General features: G+C 41.1%; 1 protein-coding gene across 2 annotated transcripts; it reads left to right on the forward strand.

Moving 5' to 3' along the window:
* Positions 1-1,952: 1,952 nt before the first annotated feature.
* On the forward strand, positions 1,953-20,590 carry tmem255a (transmembrane protein 255A). Of its 2 annotated transcripts, none has more exons than XM_040015906.1 (10): positions 1,953-2,290; positions 7,148-7,290; positions 7,808-7,870; positions 13,652-13,741; positions 16,675-16,740; positions 16,891-16,976; positions 17,135-17,206; positions 17,529-17,697; positions 17,797-17,943; positions 18,175-20,590. In XM_040015906.1, the coding sequence occupies exons 1-10, from the start codon at positions 2,233-2,235 to the stop codon at positions 18,316-18,318; spliced, it is 1,038 nt and encodes a 345-aa protein (XP_039871840.1). In that variant the 5' UTR covers positions 1,953-2,232; the 3' UTR covers positions 18,319-20,590. The 2 variants fall into 2 exon arrangements, with proteins under 2 accessions (XP_039871840.1, XP_039871841.1); XM_040015907.1 differs by having other exon boundaries at positions 17,535-17,697.
* Positions 20,591-20,604: the final 14 nt, after the last annotated feature.

The following is a 20,604-nucleotide window of genomic DNA, read 5'->3' on the forward strand; positions in this document are numbered from 1 at the left end:
TGTTTTAATTATATTAACACACATTTCTTATAATTGTTAAACCAGTGTATCAGTGTTACAGTAACCACCAAGACAAAATCAAATGGACTGAGCGATAGAACAGAACATATGGGCCTTACCTCTCTGGACCCTGTCTATATCCTGGACAGGTCAATGAATATAAACAGGATATTTAAAATAAATAAATAAAGTTATTCCCACTTTGCTTTCCACTTGTTGAACGATGGGAATGTTTGCTTACCCAACGCTATAATATTGTAAGTATACTACTTTGAGTATATTCTGATGCTTATTATGACTTTTACTTAAAGGTCTAAATGTTTGTTTTTTCCATTTTGTAAAGCAGCAGAGAAAACTAATTTTCAGACTTTTATGTGTAGGAAATATAATTCCCTCCAGTACCTTCCTTTTCTTGGACCCCCATCACAGAGCAGCAGGGAATTCATAGTGGCAAAAATTCCTTTCCTAAGAAGTGTTTGTGAATGCATCATTAACCGTGCTCCTCCAGCCCTTCCATCAAAGTTCGATTATAGCCCATTTTTCAGGATCGGCTGGTCTTTTGGGGGTTTCATCTTTGGATACAGGTATGTAGAAATTAGTTTTTATGTGTTGAGACTTACATTGAGAGTTGTTATAGTCTGATCGTGGTGTCTGTGGATCTGGTGCATTTCACTTGGTATGTGTTTGGCTGCCCAGTAGTCGTTGGTGAGTAATTGCAGTTTACTCCCCTGCTGCTGTTTGTTTAGGTTTTATTGTATTTTATTCTAGTTTTAGGATAATACATTGAAATATACAGTGGTTTCTAGTTCAAGTGAGTTGCCTGGTCTTTTCATTGTTGATTACTTTTTCTTTTTTAGTAAAGCAGAAGGTCTTTTTTGAGAAGCTGCGGGCACCTTTGGGGAGGTCCTCTCCCCTCATTTGTGAATAAAAGCACTGGGACGCAGGTGTAAGGGACACCGCTATGTTTGTCCAATTAGGACATGGCAACTTATATCATGTGTTGCTTTAGCTGAGCTGCTATTTTTCCACTGTGTTTTAGAAATTTATTGAAAGAAACCAAGTCTGAGTGCTTTTGTGATAAATTATAATTAAGGTTCACTAGAGTACATTTCCAGGGATGGAATTCCCAGGTGGCTTTTTTTAAGGTGGTCTTTCTTCCAGTCCTCTTTCAGCTGTTCCTCCAACCCGCCACACTAGAAGAAAAACAACTCCTGTTCATGATACTTCTGAGATTTCCTCACATTTCGACATGCACTCAAAAGCATCCCTGTGAATAAATGATTAACAGTTTCCCAGAACGTCTCGCAGTTCTTGAACGCAACGCCGTAGTTGTGACGGTTGGTGGCGCTCGCTGCGCGTCCTGAGGCTCACTAAACACCAAGGTGATACTTTTTTATGAGCTTCTCTAGAAGTGTGGATTTAAATCTTCGTAATATCAAACAAAATTTAAAAAAAAAAAAGATTTAAAACCCTTTTAAACTCAATTTGTCACAAAACAGGCGCTCAGTAGGATGTTTAATCCCTGTTTTCGGTGATAATTCACTGTCTAAGGAGCTTGGAAAGAAAAGCGTCTGGACTTCTTTGAGTTGCTTGAAGACGTTTCACCTTTCATCCGAGAAGCTTCTTCGTTAATTCACTCTTACACCTCCTATTTATTTGTAATTTCTATTAAATCAACAACATTTTGAAACTTCAGTCTTAATCTGAAAGGTTCAATTAGACTGATTTTTAATTTAAGTTGCCCTGAGGCTTGTAGTTGCTCCTCTTGATATCAGTTTATATATTTCAGCAAATAAACTAGCAGCAGCTGGTAAGAAAAACAGATCCACCGCTAACAGGTTTGCGAGTGTAACGCAAAGTAACGAACATTGCTATTTAAATAGTAACGGCTTCCAGAGTAGCTGCTTTTCGGTGTGTGTGTGTGTGTGTGTGTGTGTGTGACATGCGCACATACAACCAGCAGCAGCACCAGCGACCTGCTGTCCGACACCGACACGGCGAGAGGACGGACGCCGAGCGAGGTCTCCGCAGCCGCGGGGATGTAAATGAGACGGGCCCGGGCTTCAGCGGGACGGAGGACAGCTCGTCAGAGAATGCCCCAGCTCGTCCACCGTTTCCCTCAGATTTACATCACCCAGCACTGAGTCGTGATTGTTTAATATTTATATATATTTATTTATTTATTTTTATTTGGAAGAGGATTGGACTTCGGTAAAACGTCCTCCAGCCAGCATGCCCCCTCCTCAGAGCCTCCAATCCAGCGGTCTGACCCTCTCAGAGACGAGCATTGGTAGGTGTGCGAGCAAGGTCAGCGGCGTGTCTGCAGCAGGTTTTTCTGTCAATTAAAACCCGTTAAACTGACTTACACTGCGGGGATTTTCTCATGCGTCTTTTACCTCTTCCGTAACACCCAGGTGAGCCTTAAAATGCTCATCCACACCTGTTTTTTACATCGGATGAGAGAAATGAAATCGTTTTATGATTTTCTCCCATGTCTTTTAAAAGCAGCCTGAAACACTCGTTGCATCACCGGGCAGACTATTTTTTCCTCTCCCAGGCCGCAGCGCGTCACTGCAGGTGCGGCGGCGCTGAGTAACCAGAGCAGCCTGGAGGTTTGGCTCCGATGGCTGCTGGCTGCCGCACACCCATTTCTTCTTCGTGTTCTTCTTTCTTTCTTTCTTTGTCAGCTGGATGCCGGGCAGCTACCATGAAAAATAAATCGATTAAACGATCAAATACCGCGAGAAAAAAAGTCGCGGGAATATATTTGGCAATGCGGGTAATTCTCATCAGATGGCAGCACATCGTTGATTATTCAAACAATAGAAGTTTGCCTTGGAGTTTGTTTGTTTGGTTTGTTTGTTTTTTGAAATCCCTGTAAGGCATGTTGGGCGTTTCTAGGACATTGTTTCATAAAGTGGCACCTTACTCAAAGACATTTGATCAGAAATAAATAGAAAAGTGACGAGTTTATGAAACATTTATTTAATACAAAAACAAGCATTTAAAGTTTCAAATGAGACTACATAAGTAAAAAAAAGGCATAATCCTACCTCAATAATAACGTAAAGTATGCTTAAGCTACCTAAACGTTTCTCCTGGTTGATGGCTAAGCTGCTAACCTTAGTTAACAGAAAGTTTTCCATTTTCTTGTTACTTTTGGCTTTTTTATACAGAATTTTAAGTTAAATTAAATAAACCTTGAATCATTTATATTAGATCTGCCATTCAAAAACTAGCACCATGTATCACTTTTAATTTGAAAATCTTCTGTGGCCCACCCAAACCTTTAAATCCATTTCTGTTCTTCTGGTGATTCACTGGATTTCTTTTGGTATTTGGTAGCCACCATACAATTTCCCTCCACAAGCTAATGATCAGTAGAAAAACTGTGCTAGATCAAAACCTGGCCCGATAAAGTTAGACTGACTTTATGTAAACATTTAATGATTGAAATTTAACGGTAATTATATGATCTCTGCTGCAGCCTTTTTGTGTCCTGTGTGTTTGTGCAAATGAGTCCAATTAAAAGTATCACAGTTTGACAAGAAACAAAAAATATCAGCCTAGTCGGTTTTAAATGTGGTAAAAGTTTAATGAAACAACAACTAAAGTCCAGTTTAGTAGTTTATCAATCCTCTTCTTTTTTCTTCAGCTACATTCAGGAATAAAACCCTCAGAGTTCCAGCCTCTTTGGAACTCCATCTATGCATCCTTTTTCTAAACTGTTTAAGAGTCTCTTTAAAAACTGTTTGGGGTTTTTTCCCCCAAAAAAGAGAAAAAGCAGAAAAATTGTGATGCTGAGTTTTCTCATTTTAAAGGTAACATCTTCTAGTTTCTGAAACTGTGCCATTTTATCATGTGTCAGCAGCAAAACCCAGGCCTCACCCTAGCACCAGCTGAATGGTAGCATGTTAATCTTGTGCTGGGTGAACTGTTCTGATGGCAGCACCAAGTTTCTCATGGTCATTTCACTCCGTCTGTTGCCTGCTGGAAAAGTAGTTTTCTCACAGTATAACTGTTATTTTAACTCTAAGCTCTGCAAACTCACACGTGTATTTCTGGCTCATTAATCTCAGAGGCCGCGTCCTTCTTTACGCAGGCACCATGGAGACAGAAATGAACTGTAGCCATATGTTTTAGTCACACAAGCTCAGTGTGCTTTCTTGTTTATGTCCAGGTTGGAGCATCAGTATTCAGCAGCAGACTTGACCTTGACATGTTCATGTATTGATAAAACTGAGTGTGGAAGTGACTCGGCTTAATCTAAAATGGGCTATGACGACAGAATAAATCACCGAGGATATAGAAAGAGCGGTTTTGTGCAACCACAGACTGAAACAAATGCACGAGAGTAGATATTGAAGACTGCATCTTAACTTACCAGCCACTGCCTCTTTCTGCCATTCTCCTTTCTTACATTGATGAGGTTTGGCTTTAGCAAATTAAAGGAATATCACCTTAGAGTATTTGACCGTTGAAGGCTGATCTTTGGCACATTGATGTACATATTATTTATAGTTTATGGTCATCTCTTCAATGCTGCAGGTGCTCAAGCTCTTTATTGATCCACCCTGTTGGAATACATGTAGAACGTGCTTTGGCCCTGTCCTTCACTGAAAAAAGCAAATCACTTTTATAGATGTCATTTGTTGCTCTGAAATTTGTAGATATTGCTCAGCATTAACGGCACATTAATACATGATAGCTTTTGAACTTTTACCAATAATAAGTGGGCTGGTCCCGCTCCTCTTCAGTCCAGCGGATACAGGGTCTAAGCTTTATTTTGATTGGTTGGACCACAGGACAGTTCTCCATTTTGGCTGAGTCCATATTGGGTGAACTGGATCCTGTCACTTTTTTTTATTTGCATTTAGAGGTTCAACTTTCATTTGTTGAATGTTGTGCAGAGTTCAGACAAGAGTTTAGACAGAGAGCAGCTTCAGTGGCGTGCGAACCTGCCAAGGAGGTGTCTGGTGTATCCTCTAAACAGATGAAAGAGAACTAGGAGATTTGATCGTGGAATCAGGAAGTATAAGACAGTATTTGTAGGAAGAGGTTTGAAAAGTCAAGGAGATGAAGAAAGTAGATGGGAGTATGGGAAAAGGCTTATAGTGAGTTTATGAGAGGCAGAACACTAAGGAAGGAATGATTTGGCTAGGCTGAGAGCTTGAGCTGATAAGAATGCGCAGCAGGTTCAGGTGGTTAAGGACAGAGATGGAAATGTGCTAACCAATCTTGGAGAGTGAGAATATGCCAGAGAAATAGATTTTTAAGAACAAAAGTGATGTGCAGAGCTGCAGTGATCATAGAGGTGATAATCTTCAGTGATCTTCAGTATGGCTTTGTGCTGAGAACGAGCACTGCAGATGCAGTGTTTTAACAATTGTTGCACTGTGTCTTTGTGGGTCTAGAGAAAGCATATGATGGGGTGCTAAGAGAGTAACTGTGGTACTGAAGAAGGAAGTCAGGGGTCGCAGAGACGTATGTGAGGGTGGTGCTTCGATTGAGTCAAAGTAGGCCTTGGCTCTAAACCCCTTCTTGTTTGCAGTGATGATGGACATGCAGGAGTCTCCATGGACTATGATGTTTTCAGACAACATTGTGATCTGTAGTGAGAATAAGGAGCAGGAGGAAGAGAGTCTGGAGAGTGGAGGTATGCCCTGGAGAGAAGAGGAATGAAAGCCAGCAGAAGCAAGACAGAACAGATGTGTGTGAATGAGAAGGAGACAGGGGTTTCAGTCACACTGCAAAGAGTAAGGGTAGTGAAAGTGACAAGTTTAAATACCTGACGTCAACCAGCTAAATCAATGGACCGTGCACGAGCGAGGTGAAGAAGAGACCGCAGGCAGGGTGGAGTGAGTGCAGACAAGAATCTGAACATATCACTTGTAGGTGCTGACGTTAAGAAAAAATCTTTTTTAACCATAGTAGTAAATTTTTCCTCATTTTTAGGTAAGAATTTAATCATTAACTGGGCTAAATTGAAACTCAGTCAGGTCCTTGTGAATATTTCAAACATTCACACATGCAGCAGCTCTTCAGATACTTCAGGTTTTATCACTTCCTCAGAGACACATCAACAGAAGTGCCCACTAATGGTCAAAGCGAGGGCGGCAGAATACTAAAGAACAGTCACGAGTCCCTTTGTGGTTTTTCTCAATTGCTTTCACCCATTATCCCAAAACATTTGCAAAGTTCTCGTTCAGAATTATCAGCGCTTATTTGATGATTCACAAAAATATACAGAAAACCTGCAAGTTAAGGTGGTAATTCCATCAAATTTCTTTTAAGTCACTGAATAAGTCATTGCTGCTAAAAGGGATGAATCCCTCCGACATTGGGTAAACTAGTCATTTTGCCAGAATGGATGAAGAAATGTGTTGCTTCAGTTGTTGTTCCTTGAAAGCTGTGCCCTTGTTTTCTCTGAAACGGAATATTTACTGTTTCAAATTATTATGTTTGAGTAGAACTGATGGCCTTTGTGTGTCAAATTGAATATTTTTCAGATGCTGACATCAGGAGCAGGTAGTTTTAATTCTTAGTCTGTGAAGAAAAAAACTATGTAGGCTATAAACTAAAAAGATTTACATTTCCAGAAATGGCTATGCAGTACAGGACAATGTAGTTAATTTAGCAGAGTAAGAAAGGCTCTTCTCACCTTAAGCCACATGAAAGCATGGCTTAGGTTTGCAAAGTTGCATCTGAACAAACCACAAGACTTCTGACAGAGACCAGAGTGTTTGGCCATTACCCGCTGTGCCACACTAGAGAAACCCAAACACAGCATACCAGCAAAAACGCCTCATACCAGCTGTCAGGAAAAGTGGTGGAGGGTTGGTGAGTCCACCATGAACTCTCCTGGATACCAAAGTATTTTAGAGTCAAATGTAAAGGCGTCAGTCTGATAGCTAAAGCATGGCTGAAACCGGGTCATGCAACAGGACTGTGATCCAAGAACAGCAGCAAATCTACAAACGAACGTCTGAAAAAGAAAAGACTTAGCTTAGGTGTTACAACTTGGCTTATTCAAAGTCCAGACCTGAACCTGCATGAAATGCTGTGGCAGGACCATATGAGAGCTGAAGCAAATGCCTGAATCTCTTTACTGCTTGTGCCAGTGTTCATGTTTACTTATTTCTTCTAGGATCCTTTAAGAGAAGAAAGAGGAAATCCATAATTGTGACGGTGATGCTGCTCATTGTGTCTGTGCTCATCCTCATCTTCGGCCTGGCAGCGACTACCAGGACACAGAACATCACGGTGGGCGGCTACTACTCAGGAGTCATCGTGAGTACGCATTCGCACCGGCGCCTACCATCGACAGACGCGGCCCAGCAGGCCTGTTCTCTCTTAGGCTGCATGATAAGTGAAGTCGCTGTGCTTCCAGCACACTCGCCACTGCTCACTAGCCCTGATAAACCTCATCACCGAAGGTCTTTGAGCTGTAAATATTACCCACATTTATTATTTAGCATCACTGTCATTATCCACTGAATGAGGTAATGTGTTTCAATCTCTAAACCTGTTCGTCACAGTACTTGGCTTTTAGCATTCTCGCTTACGTAAATGGTTACTGTAGAGCAGGTTACGCCACGTTAGTCCGATTGATAAATTAATAAAACATATTGGAATTTACTTACAAAGAGAGCATCATAAGATAAAGAGAAATCACAACAACTGTACGATCATGATAAGTATTATTAATACTTGATATATCAGACTTGTGCTGAGCTTGCACTGTGCAATCAAGATTCTGAAATCAAAGCTAGATAAATGCCCTAACAGCTGTTTTCTCTCCTTTCAGCTGGGCTTTGGCTCTTTTCTGGGAATTATCGGCGCTCATTTGATAGAGAACAAGAGGCAGATGGTAAGAGGATTTATATTACCTCTGTGCACTGAGATCTCTTTCAGTGCTTCGTGTCACCTCATCTCAACATCACTGATATTAAACTGAATATTAGTCCCAGTTACCCTGCAGCAGACAAAGCAGTTTGATTATGGGAGCTGCAGTCCCACTCATCCCGAGGAGCTTCGTGTGTTGAGTATCGGACAAACTATCCTGAATTTCGGGGTCGGGGTTACGCAGCCTGAAATAGAAATAGGGTGTAAGTGGAGGAAGACAGATGTCCGTGCAGGAATGTGGGGAAGGAAACTTCAGATGAGCGGAGCAGGTGGGAGGAGCCGGGCAGGCTCTGTCAGAGCTGCAGTTAAGAATGTGTTTGTGTCGTGACACTTTTTCCCATCATGCAACAGCATTTAGATGCCTGGAGTTCCAGTCAGCAGGCGTGTGTGTTGAATGAGCCCTGGCACATTACACCACACTCTTGTTTACCACCATAAAATCTCATTACACAGAACATGTGCTGACATTATTTATAGCGTGACTAGTTAGTGACGTTGTAACTGCACTGGTATTAGTTGTCTACATTCATGCACTGCTTTTATTCTGTTTATTTTATCTATCATGGTGGGTGCACGAGGAGCTGCTTGTGGTCCAAGCTTCCTCTCGGTTCGTAGAGCGAGGTTACTGAGTTCAGCTACAGTATGTTGCCAAAAGCATTTGCGTGTCTGGCTTCACACGCATGAACTTGAGTGACATCCCGTTCTTGATCCATAGAGTTAATATGATGTCACCCTTTGCAGCTTTAACAGCTTCAACTCTTCTGGGAAGACTTTCCACAAGGTTTAGGAGCATTTATGGGAATTTTTTTACCATTCGTCCAGAAGTACATTTGTGAGGTCAGACACTGATTCATTCATCCATAAGGTCTGTTTGAGGTCAGGACTCTGTGTAGGCTAGTCAAGTTCTTCAACACCAAATTTGTTCTCTTTGTGCACTGGTGCGCAGTCCTTTCACTGCAACTTAAGCTACGTTCACACTGCAGGTCTTAATGCTCAATTCCGATTTTTTGATCAAATCCAATTTTTTGTCTGCTTGTTCACACTCCAAATAAAATGCGACAGCAAACGCGCTCTAGTGTGAACGCTCAAAGCGGCCCGCATGCACAAACGAAGACGTCACACAACGCGCTCTGTTTAGACCCAGACCAAACAGTATTGTTTGACTGATGGCCCTTAATATAAAGACTTATTTCGGACTTTACATTTCCCAATTTTGCTTTAAGTTTTAAAGTTATTTTGTTATTTACATGTGGCCTAATAATGATCCTTATTGCTGTTTTAGAGGAGCGGTGCTTCAAAGGATAGCTGCAGATTTCTGTCAGATTATACAGTACAAATAAAATGTTCACGTTTCTCCAACGTTGTCTTCCCAACAGTTTCACTAACATCTACACGGGATGGCCAGGAAGCGTTCACGATGTCTTCTCCGGTGCTGATAATTGGCGTCTGTCTTGTGTCAGTGATGTAAAAGACAGATTTAATGCGACATGACCATCAAACAGCAGTCGCTTTCTGAAACATCAGATATGTATCAGATTCAGTACCACATATGAAAGTGACCCAGATCGGATTTGAAAATATTGGATTTGTGCCGTTCACACTGTCACACCATGATCGGATATGCATATATGCATCGGATATGCATCAGGTCGCATAGGGTCAAAAATGTCTGATTTGATGCGCTTTCGCCTGCAGTGTGAACGTAGCCTGAGGGGCTGAGCCCAGTTCCTGAAAAACAACCCCACTACATATTCCCCCCTCCACCAAACTTACACTTGGCACAGTGCAGTCAGACAAGCAGTCCTGGCAAACATCAAACTCAGACTCATCCATCGAGAAGTGTGACTCGTCACCCCAGAACACACCTCCAATGCTCTAGTGCAGCATAGAGTCACGACTGCATCTGATGCTTTGCATTGTGCTTGGTGATGAATGGCTTGGATGCAGCTGCTTCGCCATGAATCCCATTCCATTAAGCTCTCTACTCAATGTTCTTGAGCCAATTCGAAGGCCGCGTGAAGTTTGGAGGTCTGCAGCGACTGACTCTGCAGAAAGTTGGTGACCTCTGCGCGCTATGCCCCCAAGCATCCGCTGACCCCGCTCTGTGATTTCTTGCTGTCTTGCAACTGTAACCACATAATTTCCTCAGGGATTAATAAAGTATTCCGATTCTGATTTTACATGGCCCACTTTGTGCTGAGTCGTTGTTGTTATGAGTTTTTATTGAAGAATCCTTGAATTATTTAACATATTTTATACTTAAAACGGAAAGAAAGAGAGTAACTCATCCGATGTATTTTTTTTAACCACTTAGCGAGCATACTCTATCGCCCATGTTGCAAGAGGAAAGTATATCCTAGACAGCTGCTATGAGAGGGGCTCTAGGCTTAGATTCCCACATTAGTATTACAGAATTTGAAATGTTAAGCAGACTTATAACTACCACTACATAGCCCCAAACAAATTTTGTTTGTAGGGTTTTTAAAGGGAGTATAGTGTTTGTTCGGGGAGGCCACAAAGTCAAACTCAGCCGCAGTCTTGACATCGCCGGCCCACAACAGCTGGTGCCTAAGCTGATATCTTTTTATGCATTCAATTGGCAAATCCCATATAGAGCACACTATTTAAGCTGCTTTAACCTTCCCACAGTTGCTGTGCACTGCCAGCCACTTTGCAACGCACCTCTACCTCAGCTCGTTCTTTTATTGTGTGCCTGATTTTAATCAGCACAGTATCTGTTTTCACTGATGCCTGGTCTTGTCTGTGCCTTACGCTTTCCATGTATGCATGTGGGAAGGGCAGAGAGGTCAAATATAAATAACTGCAGATGGAAAAACAGTCGTCTTTTGACCACGGTTGTCCTGACTGAACTGACCTGCTAAAATAATTATAAAAATATCACAGAGTCTGTGGTGAAATATCAAAATGGGTCAAATTTCCAGCGACACTTGCAGTATATAGAGCAGCTTCACTGCTTGACTGACACGTTTCATTGGGGCTGTGAAGTGACGTCTGAGTAGAAAAGTAAAGCGCAAATTACTAATACTCACAGTGAGAGATATGTGAAGCATTAAGTGTTCATTTGAAAACCTTCCGATCAGTCGTTGTGATATGACCTGTGAAGAAGCAGACTTCAGTAAGGGCATGTTCCTTATCCGTATACATATAGCTGCAGTGTGAGACCGATATCCAACACCATCGGATGATTCCCAAAAAGAATGCAATGTCCACATGTACAAATGCAATAACAAACTTCCTCAAAGTCCAGCACTCAAACTGCAATTTAAAGACATGGGTCAGAATTATTTTTAGATGTCTTTAATTTTCTGTCTTTAACTGAGTTTTGTCAGGTCTAATAAGCCCCGGTGTCATTTCTTCAGCTGTAACTTTGAGGCATCAAATAGCAAAAGAAACCAAAAAAAATACAAAAAGACAAATTTACAAACAACGAAGATGAAAGCTTGAGAAATTTTATTCCACGATGCAGGAAAATAAAAGAGAGCAAGAAGCACCCCAAGAGCTCAAAGTTCAAGTTATATTCACAAGAAGTTTGTAGTGCAGTAAAAGCAAGTGCAAAGCGCGGGTTTTTTTGTTATTTGCCCTAATGAAACATATTTTGATATGCTTGACATAATTTGTATATGTTTTTTTCAGATTCAAAGAAGCTTGGAAAGAAAAGCGTCTGGACTTCTTTAAGTTGCTTGAAGACGTTTCACCTCTCATCCGAGAAGCTTCTTCAGTTCTAAGGTCAAATGGTGGAGAGTCCCAGATTTAAACCCAGTGGGAGTTTCCCCCCACAGAGGGACAAAAGGACCCCCTGATGATCCTCTAATCGCCTGAGCCAAGGTGTGAAACTGGGTGTGGGTCCCAATCAGCCAGAGTTTCGGGTGAGCTCATTGTGAAACCTGGCCCCACCTTATCATGCGAATTCCTTAGCGCATGGCACAACATAGAAGAGCCACCTCCACAGGACAAGACTCAGCAGTTCATCTGCATCTAAAGGTCAAAGGTCACTCTTTCGAGGATGCCAATGTTCACATTTTGGACAGAGAGGACAGATGGTTTGAAAGAGGAGTGAAAGAAGCATCTATGTCCACTGTGAGGGACCATCTTTGAACAGAGGCGGGGCTTACGACACCAACTGTCTGCCATCTATAATCCAGTTTTGAGTTCCCTCCCCAGATGCCTTAACCCCATTTGACCTTAGAACTGAAGAAGCTTCTCGGATGAGAGGTGAAACGTCTTCAAGCAACTTAAAGAAGTCCAGACGCTTTTCTTTGCAAGCTCCTTTGACTACGATGACCTGGATGACTGAGAACCTTCACAGACTTTTTTCAGATTGTTTTTACTGACCTTAAAGGACAGTTTGAAAGTGACCATTTATGTGGTTCTTTCTATATGTTGAGAATACACACCTGAGACATAGTTTCTAAGTTACTGAGGCTTTTTGTCAGTTTTCAACCAATACATCATTAAGTTGTCCTTGAAGAATTTGGTGGCTGTAAGCCAAATCTTATTTAATTTTTCTTTATGAGAATTCATTCAAAACTTTTCCAGCTATCATGCTTGCAGACAGAATGACACGCACACAAATGCTACTAAAAACATTAACTCTTTGGTGGTTTTTAAATGTGATTGTTAAAGCTGACCAATCATCCTTTTTTTTTACTCTCTGACATATATAACAAGACAGTCTCATAGCAGTTTGTGATAACAGCTGACCTACTCATCCATGTTTCTGCAGACATAAATTGTCCATCCTTCTTACCGTGTTCCTGAACACAATTTTTCATCCGTTCTGTTTCAGGTTGTTGCTTTTTTTTGGCTGCCATGTTGACACTTCCCCTCTGAAGAGTGTGGACAAAAATGCAACATTTCATATTCATTAACAAATCGATGGCTGTTTCCTGTGTGTTTCACATTCTGCTATGAGACGAGGCTGTTTATGTACTCTACATATTGGTCAATTACACAAAGTGATAGATAATGAGGTCACATAAGTGGTGCCTGTGAGCTAAACGCTCAGGCTTCAGTTTGCTCTGAACATTTAGTTCCCTTTTTTTCTACTATTGGATTTCTATGATATAAAAGAAAGAAGGCTTCCCCTTAATATGGTGATCTCAGGGATACAGCTCTGGGTGTGAGCACAGGAGGTCTGCCCACCTTCTGTGTGTGAGGGGCAGCCAATCAGAGAATAGGCAGCATAAAAAAAAGAGGGGTGGGGGGGACTTCAGAGTTTCTGCACAAGGTACACAAGAGATTAGTTTGAACTTTGACTCATGAAAAGCTACTTTAGTAATCTCCAAGAACAACCACGTCCACTTTTAAAAGGTCAGAGGAGCTTCAGCTTTTCAATCTGGGCTCAGATCTGATTGTAGAAACTGTACCTCAAGCTGCTCAGTCTGTGGTGTCACTTCACACTCCCTCCCTCCTCTGTGGTGGGGCGGCTCCAGAGGAGTGGGGTGATGTGTAACCGAATACTGGCTGTGTTTCACCGAAGACTGAAAAGAGAAGAGGTCTGTGGATGGGTTTAGGTAAAGGGTTGCACTGCGAGTGCTAGATGTTTCCACTAACTGGATCTGAACTGTACTTCTGCACACTGATATACATGAGTGTACTGCAATTTCAGCTGGTTTAAGGCCACTGGTGAGAAAAGAAAATGAGAATGATGCACGTTTATGTTAAGATTTACCCTTCTATTGAAAACCCAAATATGAAGCTGGGGCCTCTCCATCTTCTTCCACAGTTAGTGGCATCCATTGTCTTCATCAGCTTTGGAGTGGTGGCTGCCTTCTGCTGTGCCATCGTCGATGGAGTATTTGCAGCGAGGCACATTGTAAGTATCACAAAAGCTTATTTAACTTATCCTGTAAATTTAGATCATTCTAATTACACACTAATAACGGGCTTCTTATTGGGCGCCAGGCTACATTAGACGCATCCCCTCCTCGACGTCCTGCTCACATCTTTCAGGCTGGGGTAGCTGCCACACCCTTCTTGTGAGACAGAAGGGTGTCTCACAAGATGATTTATTTTGTGGTAGAAGACTGTTATTCTCCATGATGCAAAGCACAGAAAACAACAAGTAACCACTAATGCATTCTTAAAACAATTATGCTGAAGTAAGTTAGGGCAGTGTGAAAAGGGAGATTCCCATTAGCAGGTTTTCGTTCGCCACTAATGGCGTCAGTGAAGTGGAACATTTTCCTTTCAAACAGCATTTGGTACACTAGACTCTGAAGAGGCGCACTGTTGAATCAAGTGAATTTAGGAGCATTAATTGAGGAGCATGGTCGTTAAACGTATCTATTTTTGCTATATTTGGTAGCAGTTTTAAACCACGCGTTCATTTTTTGTTCTTTGAGGACACAGAAAGTGAAAGCACAGTCTTGATTTTTACAGCTGATTGAATGTCAGTGTTATTTGTGATATTAATGATTTTCATCTGAAGTGCTTGCTCAAAAAGGCTCTTGTTTGCTTCAGAGAAGAGTGAGGTCAGTTTTATTCTTATTGATTTGGTAATACATAAAAGCTCCTTTTTATCGTAGCGCATACTGAACGATCCAGAGTATGCTACACAGTGTCATCAAGTGGCTGGTTGGCTGTTTTCTGTATTTGCACGTGCAGTCACAACTTGGCCTGAGAGTTAACGTCGGCTGTTTGACCCGACATTCACTTGAAGGATCATCACTTGTGATTGATGAGAGCTGAGTCTTCAGTTCTCACCTTCTTGCAACTTTCTCCTGTTTTCTAAAAAGAAATTCAAATAAACGCACCTGGATCAGAGTGCTAGTAGTGTTGCACTGGTCCCCAAGGAGACACCTCATATAAAATGTTTGCTGGTATGTGTGTTTTTATTATTAAACTGTAATAATGAGTAGGGACATAGTTGTTAGTAATTAAATATAAAAGTAGTGAGGGTTTACAGATATAATCTCAGCATAATCTTAGTATATATTTAAGTATGCTGAGTGTTTCCTCTGAAACGTCTGTCATTCTTCCAGGGTTGTTTTTGTTTTTTTAAACTTTAAAATAACTTGAACAGTGGAAAAATTATGTAAATAAACCATAAAACTCAATATGGCCTGATCACATTTTGCTGTCCTCGTCAAACTTTCAAAGTAGATTTATTTTTGACCCCAGTATTTTTTCTTTCCCAGTAAAAAACAAAGTCAGACCAAATATACGTTTCCCAGGGCCATAAAATAAACTGACCCAAGCAGTGTTACTTTTGGACGCCTGGTCATGTAGCGATAATTCACCCTGACGATTTTACCTTTGTGCATTTTCTGAAGAAACTGCAGTGTGAACGCTTAAATCTGAATGTATGAGCTGAAATGAAATAATTGATGAATTTTAAGTTAAAAAGTTTGAAGGAGATAAAGAAAAAAAAATGAATTTTTAACCTGAAAACAAAAGTGCTGAACTGCTAAAAGCTGACGTTCACACAGAAGAAGAATGTCCAAAAAAGGAGAATTTAACGGTGTTTGAATGGTTTTTCTAAGTTGAACGGTTTTGAAGGAGTTAGATGCCAAAAAACGTACGGAAAAGAAAATAATAAAGAATAGAAGAACAATACTGTGAATGCTTTTCAAGCGTTCCCACTAGAAATGGTCCACATGTTTGATTTAGCAAAGATTTTAGACCAGATGTCCATCTTAATATAGCATTCCTTGTGGGATGTAGGTAAGGAGGACATGCAAAGGGTTTGTGTTACAGAGGGGGATGCTAGAGATGAAGGCAAAATGATGCTGTCAGGCAGATTTGGGGGTCACTATAACAGAAACAAAAAAAAGACAAAACAAAGGAAAAAGTGCAAGCTTTGGTGACCAGAGAGGAAACGTGGAACAAATGAAGAAGCAGCATGTAGTAGAATGTGAAAAAGAAGTGAGAAAAAGTGAAAAAATCCATATTTGAGGTTTTTAGGGAGAGGGGACACAGAGGGGGGAAAGGAACATAGAGCCCACGAGATGACTGGCAAAATAAGACAGGAAGTAACAAAACATGACAACACCTATACTGAGAGAGACTTAACAGGACCCAGGAAACACAGGGCAGGCTCATAAAAGCTATGAGACAAAAACAAAACACCTAAAGCAAAATACTTATAGAAAATAGACATTAACTGAATCTCAAGGACTAAATTGTAACCAATAACCTTAAAACTCCACCTGACGAAGAATAAACTCAAAGCTACTGTGGGGATCACTAAAGGAAGCAGCTGAAAGAAGACAAATTTTACAAAATAAAGCTTTAAAACATGTAAGACAGAATTATGTAAAATCTCTCCTGTTAAAATGGTAGCTGGTTATATTAAACTGGCCCAAAGTTTTTTATAAAATGGTCTGTTTATGTGCATGTAATCCCTGCGAGCTCAGCCTGAAGACGGCTGTAGAAGCTCAGTTTCTCACAGTTTTTTCTACCCTTTGTTGCTGTATGATGTAAAAGAGATGGGATATCCTTAATCCCCGCCCACCTGCTTTTTCAAATCTTTTGCTTATTAAAAGAGGCAGCCAATCAGAACAAAGTTGGTTTAAATGGATGGAAAAGTCTTGTTTCACAGAGTGTATGAACTGAGGCCCCTTAGATAAATTAGCTTTTTTTTTGTTTTGTTTTTTGCTTTTCTTTAACTTCCCAACATGGAGCTGGAAATGTCCATAGCAGGTCTAATATAAAACTTTATTATTATTTTTAGTTGGCAAACAAAATAAGACTATTCCAGCATTTTCATATTCATCAGTTCTTTCTTTTATGCCGTTTCTTCTGCAGGACCTCAAGCCTCTGTACGCGGGCCGCTGTGCTTATCACACCAGTGACACGGCGTCTGAGCATGATGTAAGAAAGACATTTAACTCATATTCAATGAGCCATTAAATGCTGCCTGTCAGTGTGATCATTATTTGTATAGGCTTGAATTGTTGGGGGGGGCTGAATAATCCATGCAGGCTCAACGAGAAGAGACATAAGCTAATTTTTGCACTTCAGGTGCCATGTCATACAGCAGGCATATCCTGTAACCTGCGAGTGAAGAGCAACACCTGCTACTGCTGCGACCTCTACAACTGCGGGAAGTGAGTATGCCGAGGGGGTCGAGCACCCGACAGACCTGTGCCTACTCGCTGTGCAGTGTTTATATTTTGATGTGCGCTCCTGTATCATTTTAATTTGTACTGCAGCGGTGATTGTATCAGACCAGGATGTTTCTTTTGTTTTTTAACCTTTGTTTCAGAGAACATCCTCTTATGGGACCTCAGAATAAAGATGTTTTGAAAAAGTTTAAGAAATCATCCATGATTTGGAAGTAGGTCCCTTTTTTCTAGGCTATTAATGCCCAGTATTGATCAACTCGGTCTTGTCTTGTCTTATTTTATTTTTTAAGAAAACATCATAGAAATGTGTTGTAGGTTGTCATTTCCTCTGCATGTTTGTGTGTCACCAACCTCAGTCCGTGTCTCCTCCCAGCTTTCCAGCAGCAACCTCTGAATGTTTATAACCATAAATCAACCCCAGTTTTGTTTTTCTGTGTCTTGTTGATGTAGGTGCATCTTTAAAAACTACTAAACACTGTCAGTGATTTTTCTGGCTTGACTATAAGCTTTCACCCTCTCTGTTTTACCCCACTGGCCTAGCCATGTTGAGTTAATGGGAGGCTACCATGAATATACAGATGTGAAAAGCTGCCAGGACGTCATACACCTCTACCACCTCTTGTGGTCGGCTACGATCCTCAACATCGTGGCCCTCTTCCTGGGCATCATTACTGCAGCAGTGCTGGGAGGCTTCAAAGACATGGTGCGTGCACTGAACGAGCATGTCAGATTTATCAGTAGCCGCTTCTCTGTAATCGCAGCTCTCTAACTGTTACATCAATGCACTCTGTTGCTTCATCAGACACCTGCTCCTGCCTCAGAGAGCACATCTGAACCAGAGGCCATCACAGCTCCAGTCCCCTCAGAGATTCCCCCGCCCGTCACGTCTCTCAACCCATATTACAACACCGCCCCCTGCCTGCCACCGTACTCGGCCTACGACCTGCAGGTATGCAGCTGCTTTAAAGGTGCAGTTGAGAAGTGTGTGTTTCTAATTATTTATGGACAACAGTCAAGCTCTTTATCAGGAAATTTGTGTTAGCAGGATCTAATGACGATTGTTTCTAGGGTTACCAATTGGATCCATATAAAGTATCTCATGGTCCTCACGCATTTGATGCCAGCATACAATAGCTCAAAGCATATATATATTGTAATAAATGTTTTCCTTTATTCGCAGGGCTCCTATGTGTTCCCTGACTCTTCAGGCCTGTCAGACGATTCCCAGTCTGGAGCCAGCCACCTCTGGCCTACAATGATCCCTCCACGCTACTCCCCTCCTCACAACCTTCCAGATGAGAAGCCCCCACCATACAGCCCGTAAGACAGCTGCGAGAAAAGGAAACACCTGAAACATCATCGGGTGTTTGCACAGTTCCTCTGGACTTTTCTTCATAATCCTTCAGAAGAGTGTTGAAGAAAAAGAGGCGAGGAAGGGGAGGAGAGCCACAGAGCACACTAACTTTGACTTCAGCCCAAGGCGAGGGAGACAGCATTCGTCTCCCCGGGCACCGCTCACACTCTTCTGGCCTGCACTGTGTGTGTTTGTGCACATGCACATCGAGAGAGACAACCTGGTCAAAGCCAGGACTGTTTACACATCTATCTGCCTTATGCAACGTAAACAGACTTCCAGTGTTAGATGTATTCTGTAAAAGGACAAAACGACAGAGCTCATGCTTTACATTCACCTCTCTTTTGCAGAAACTGTAAATGCTTCCTCCATCAAGATGGAGATCCGGTCCTCACTGGGAGGATGAGTACAGCTATATGTGCAAGGTCGACGTTGAGCTAGGTGAAAGCTTTGGCATATTTCTTAAAATCTGAATCAGCTAGATAATTCCAAACGTAAAAATTGTAGGCCCGGGCGTTTGTTTCTGTAGCAGTCAATAGTGTCCCTGTGCATTATTACAGGCAGAGTTAGCAGAACTGGAGGTATTACATGCTCATAATGTATGTGCAGCAGTATAATATGCAGTTAGGCCTAGCATATACAAACAGACCAAGATTCCTATTTATCAAATCTTCACGTTATGTTTAAGAATATCCTGATCAGTGTGTGGCAAACTTTGCAGAGCAGCATTAATGAAGAAATAAGCTATTGTACCTACAGTAGTTGTTGAGGATAATCAGATACCAGTTACACTCCAAACCTCATTTACTGTGTTTCCACTAACAGCAGCAAAGCAGGTAAGCATCATATATGTGTCTCTCTCTTTGTCAAGTAGCAGTAGTAGCACGTTTGTGTCAGAAGGGTCATTCCATATAAAATCAGTCAAACCTGATCCACCGAATCTGCTGAGGGTTTGTTGTGCAGACAAAGAAAAATAAGTGAAATCCATCTTCAAGAAGCAAAAAAAGGTCCAGCGTGATCATTTCAGTAGATTAGACAGAATCTAAAATTATCAGACACCTACCAAAGGCTGCAACTTCACAGGTGTTGTACAACACTAGATGTCAGTTTTCAAACATAAGGAATCACGGCTAGAGGCTGAGGCTGAGGCTGAGAACTAAATGGAGGGAAAAATGAAACGTTTCATAAGCTATTACTTGTTTGAAATCCTACAAAGTGATATGACCGTTTAAAAGTTACCCACAATGCATTTTTGAGGTTTTCTCCAACGAATTCTCAGAAAACATCCAGGATACCAACAACACTTGTTTCTGTTCCTCGCGTGCAATTTGGACTGGAGCTATCACATGATACTGATTAGGTATATTGATTATAAAGAAATAGATCAGACCAAAAACATAAATTTAGCTTTGGATCCTGTACTGAAATTTCACCTGGTTAGCTCCAGTACTTAAGAAGTGAAATAATAAGACCATCTAAGAATACAAATGTGAGTGTGGCCATCATTAAAGCCTGTGGTCGATAGCAATCAGTTTGCAAGTTTAAGTCTATTTGAATTCATTTACACAAAACCAAACACTCAGCAGTTAATGGTTATAGATAGAAACGTGTGGCATACAGTAACCAATTAATATACACATTAAAATGTTTATAGATTATTATAATATGCACAATTAAAATAACTGAATTAGCAGATTCATAAAATCTAATTTAATCTTCCAGGACAGACTGCTTGCAGATACAATGACCAATAAGCCTCCATACCTGTACGCCATTTTCAGCCTCTATTAGCCTTCCCACATAACAAAATCCCCAGCACATGACACATATGCTGACATTCATGTAGATATATATTTTTATTTTGTTGTTGAGTTTTTAGTGGCTCAGCACCCGTTAATCTGATTTTTCGTTCACTTAAAAAGCGCCAGTTTTCCGACCTGCCCTCGTGTACGTTAATCTGAACATTTTATAGTACAAAGGAAACATTTCCCCTGAAGTTATTGTGCACATTAAACTATCCTCTTCTTAAGGAGTTCAGGTTGGAGCCTCACTCTGGTTTTTCTTTTTCTATGGAATGACCCAGGAGTTTGTGAGGCTCAGTGTGAACAGTCAGTGCTGGATTCGCTGATATGAAACCTCGTCAGTGTCCAAGAAAGCAGTCACTGTCAGCTTTGATCACGGCTTTTCCAAATTTAAACTGCACATTCTTCTTCGTCACGTCATTAAAACTTGTTTTATGTAACTCACATAGTGCCG

Source organism: Simochromis diagramma, unplaced genomic scaffold, assembly GCF_900408965.1.
Source record: "Simochromis diagramma unplaced genomic scaffold, fSimDia1.1 OVJJ01000685.1, whole genome shotgun sequence".
Lineage (NCBI taxonomy): Eukaryota > Metazoa > Chordata > Actinopteri > Cichliformes > Cichlidae > Simochromis > Simochromis diagramma.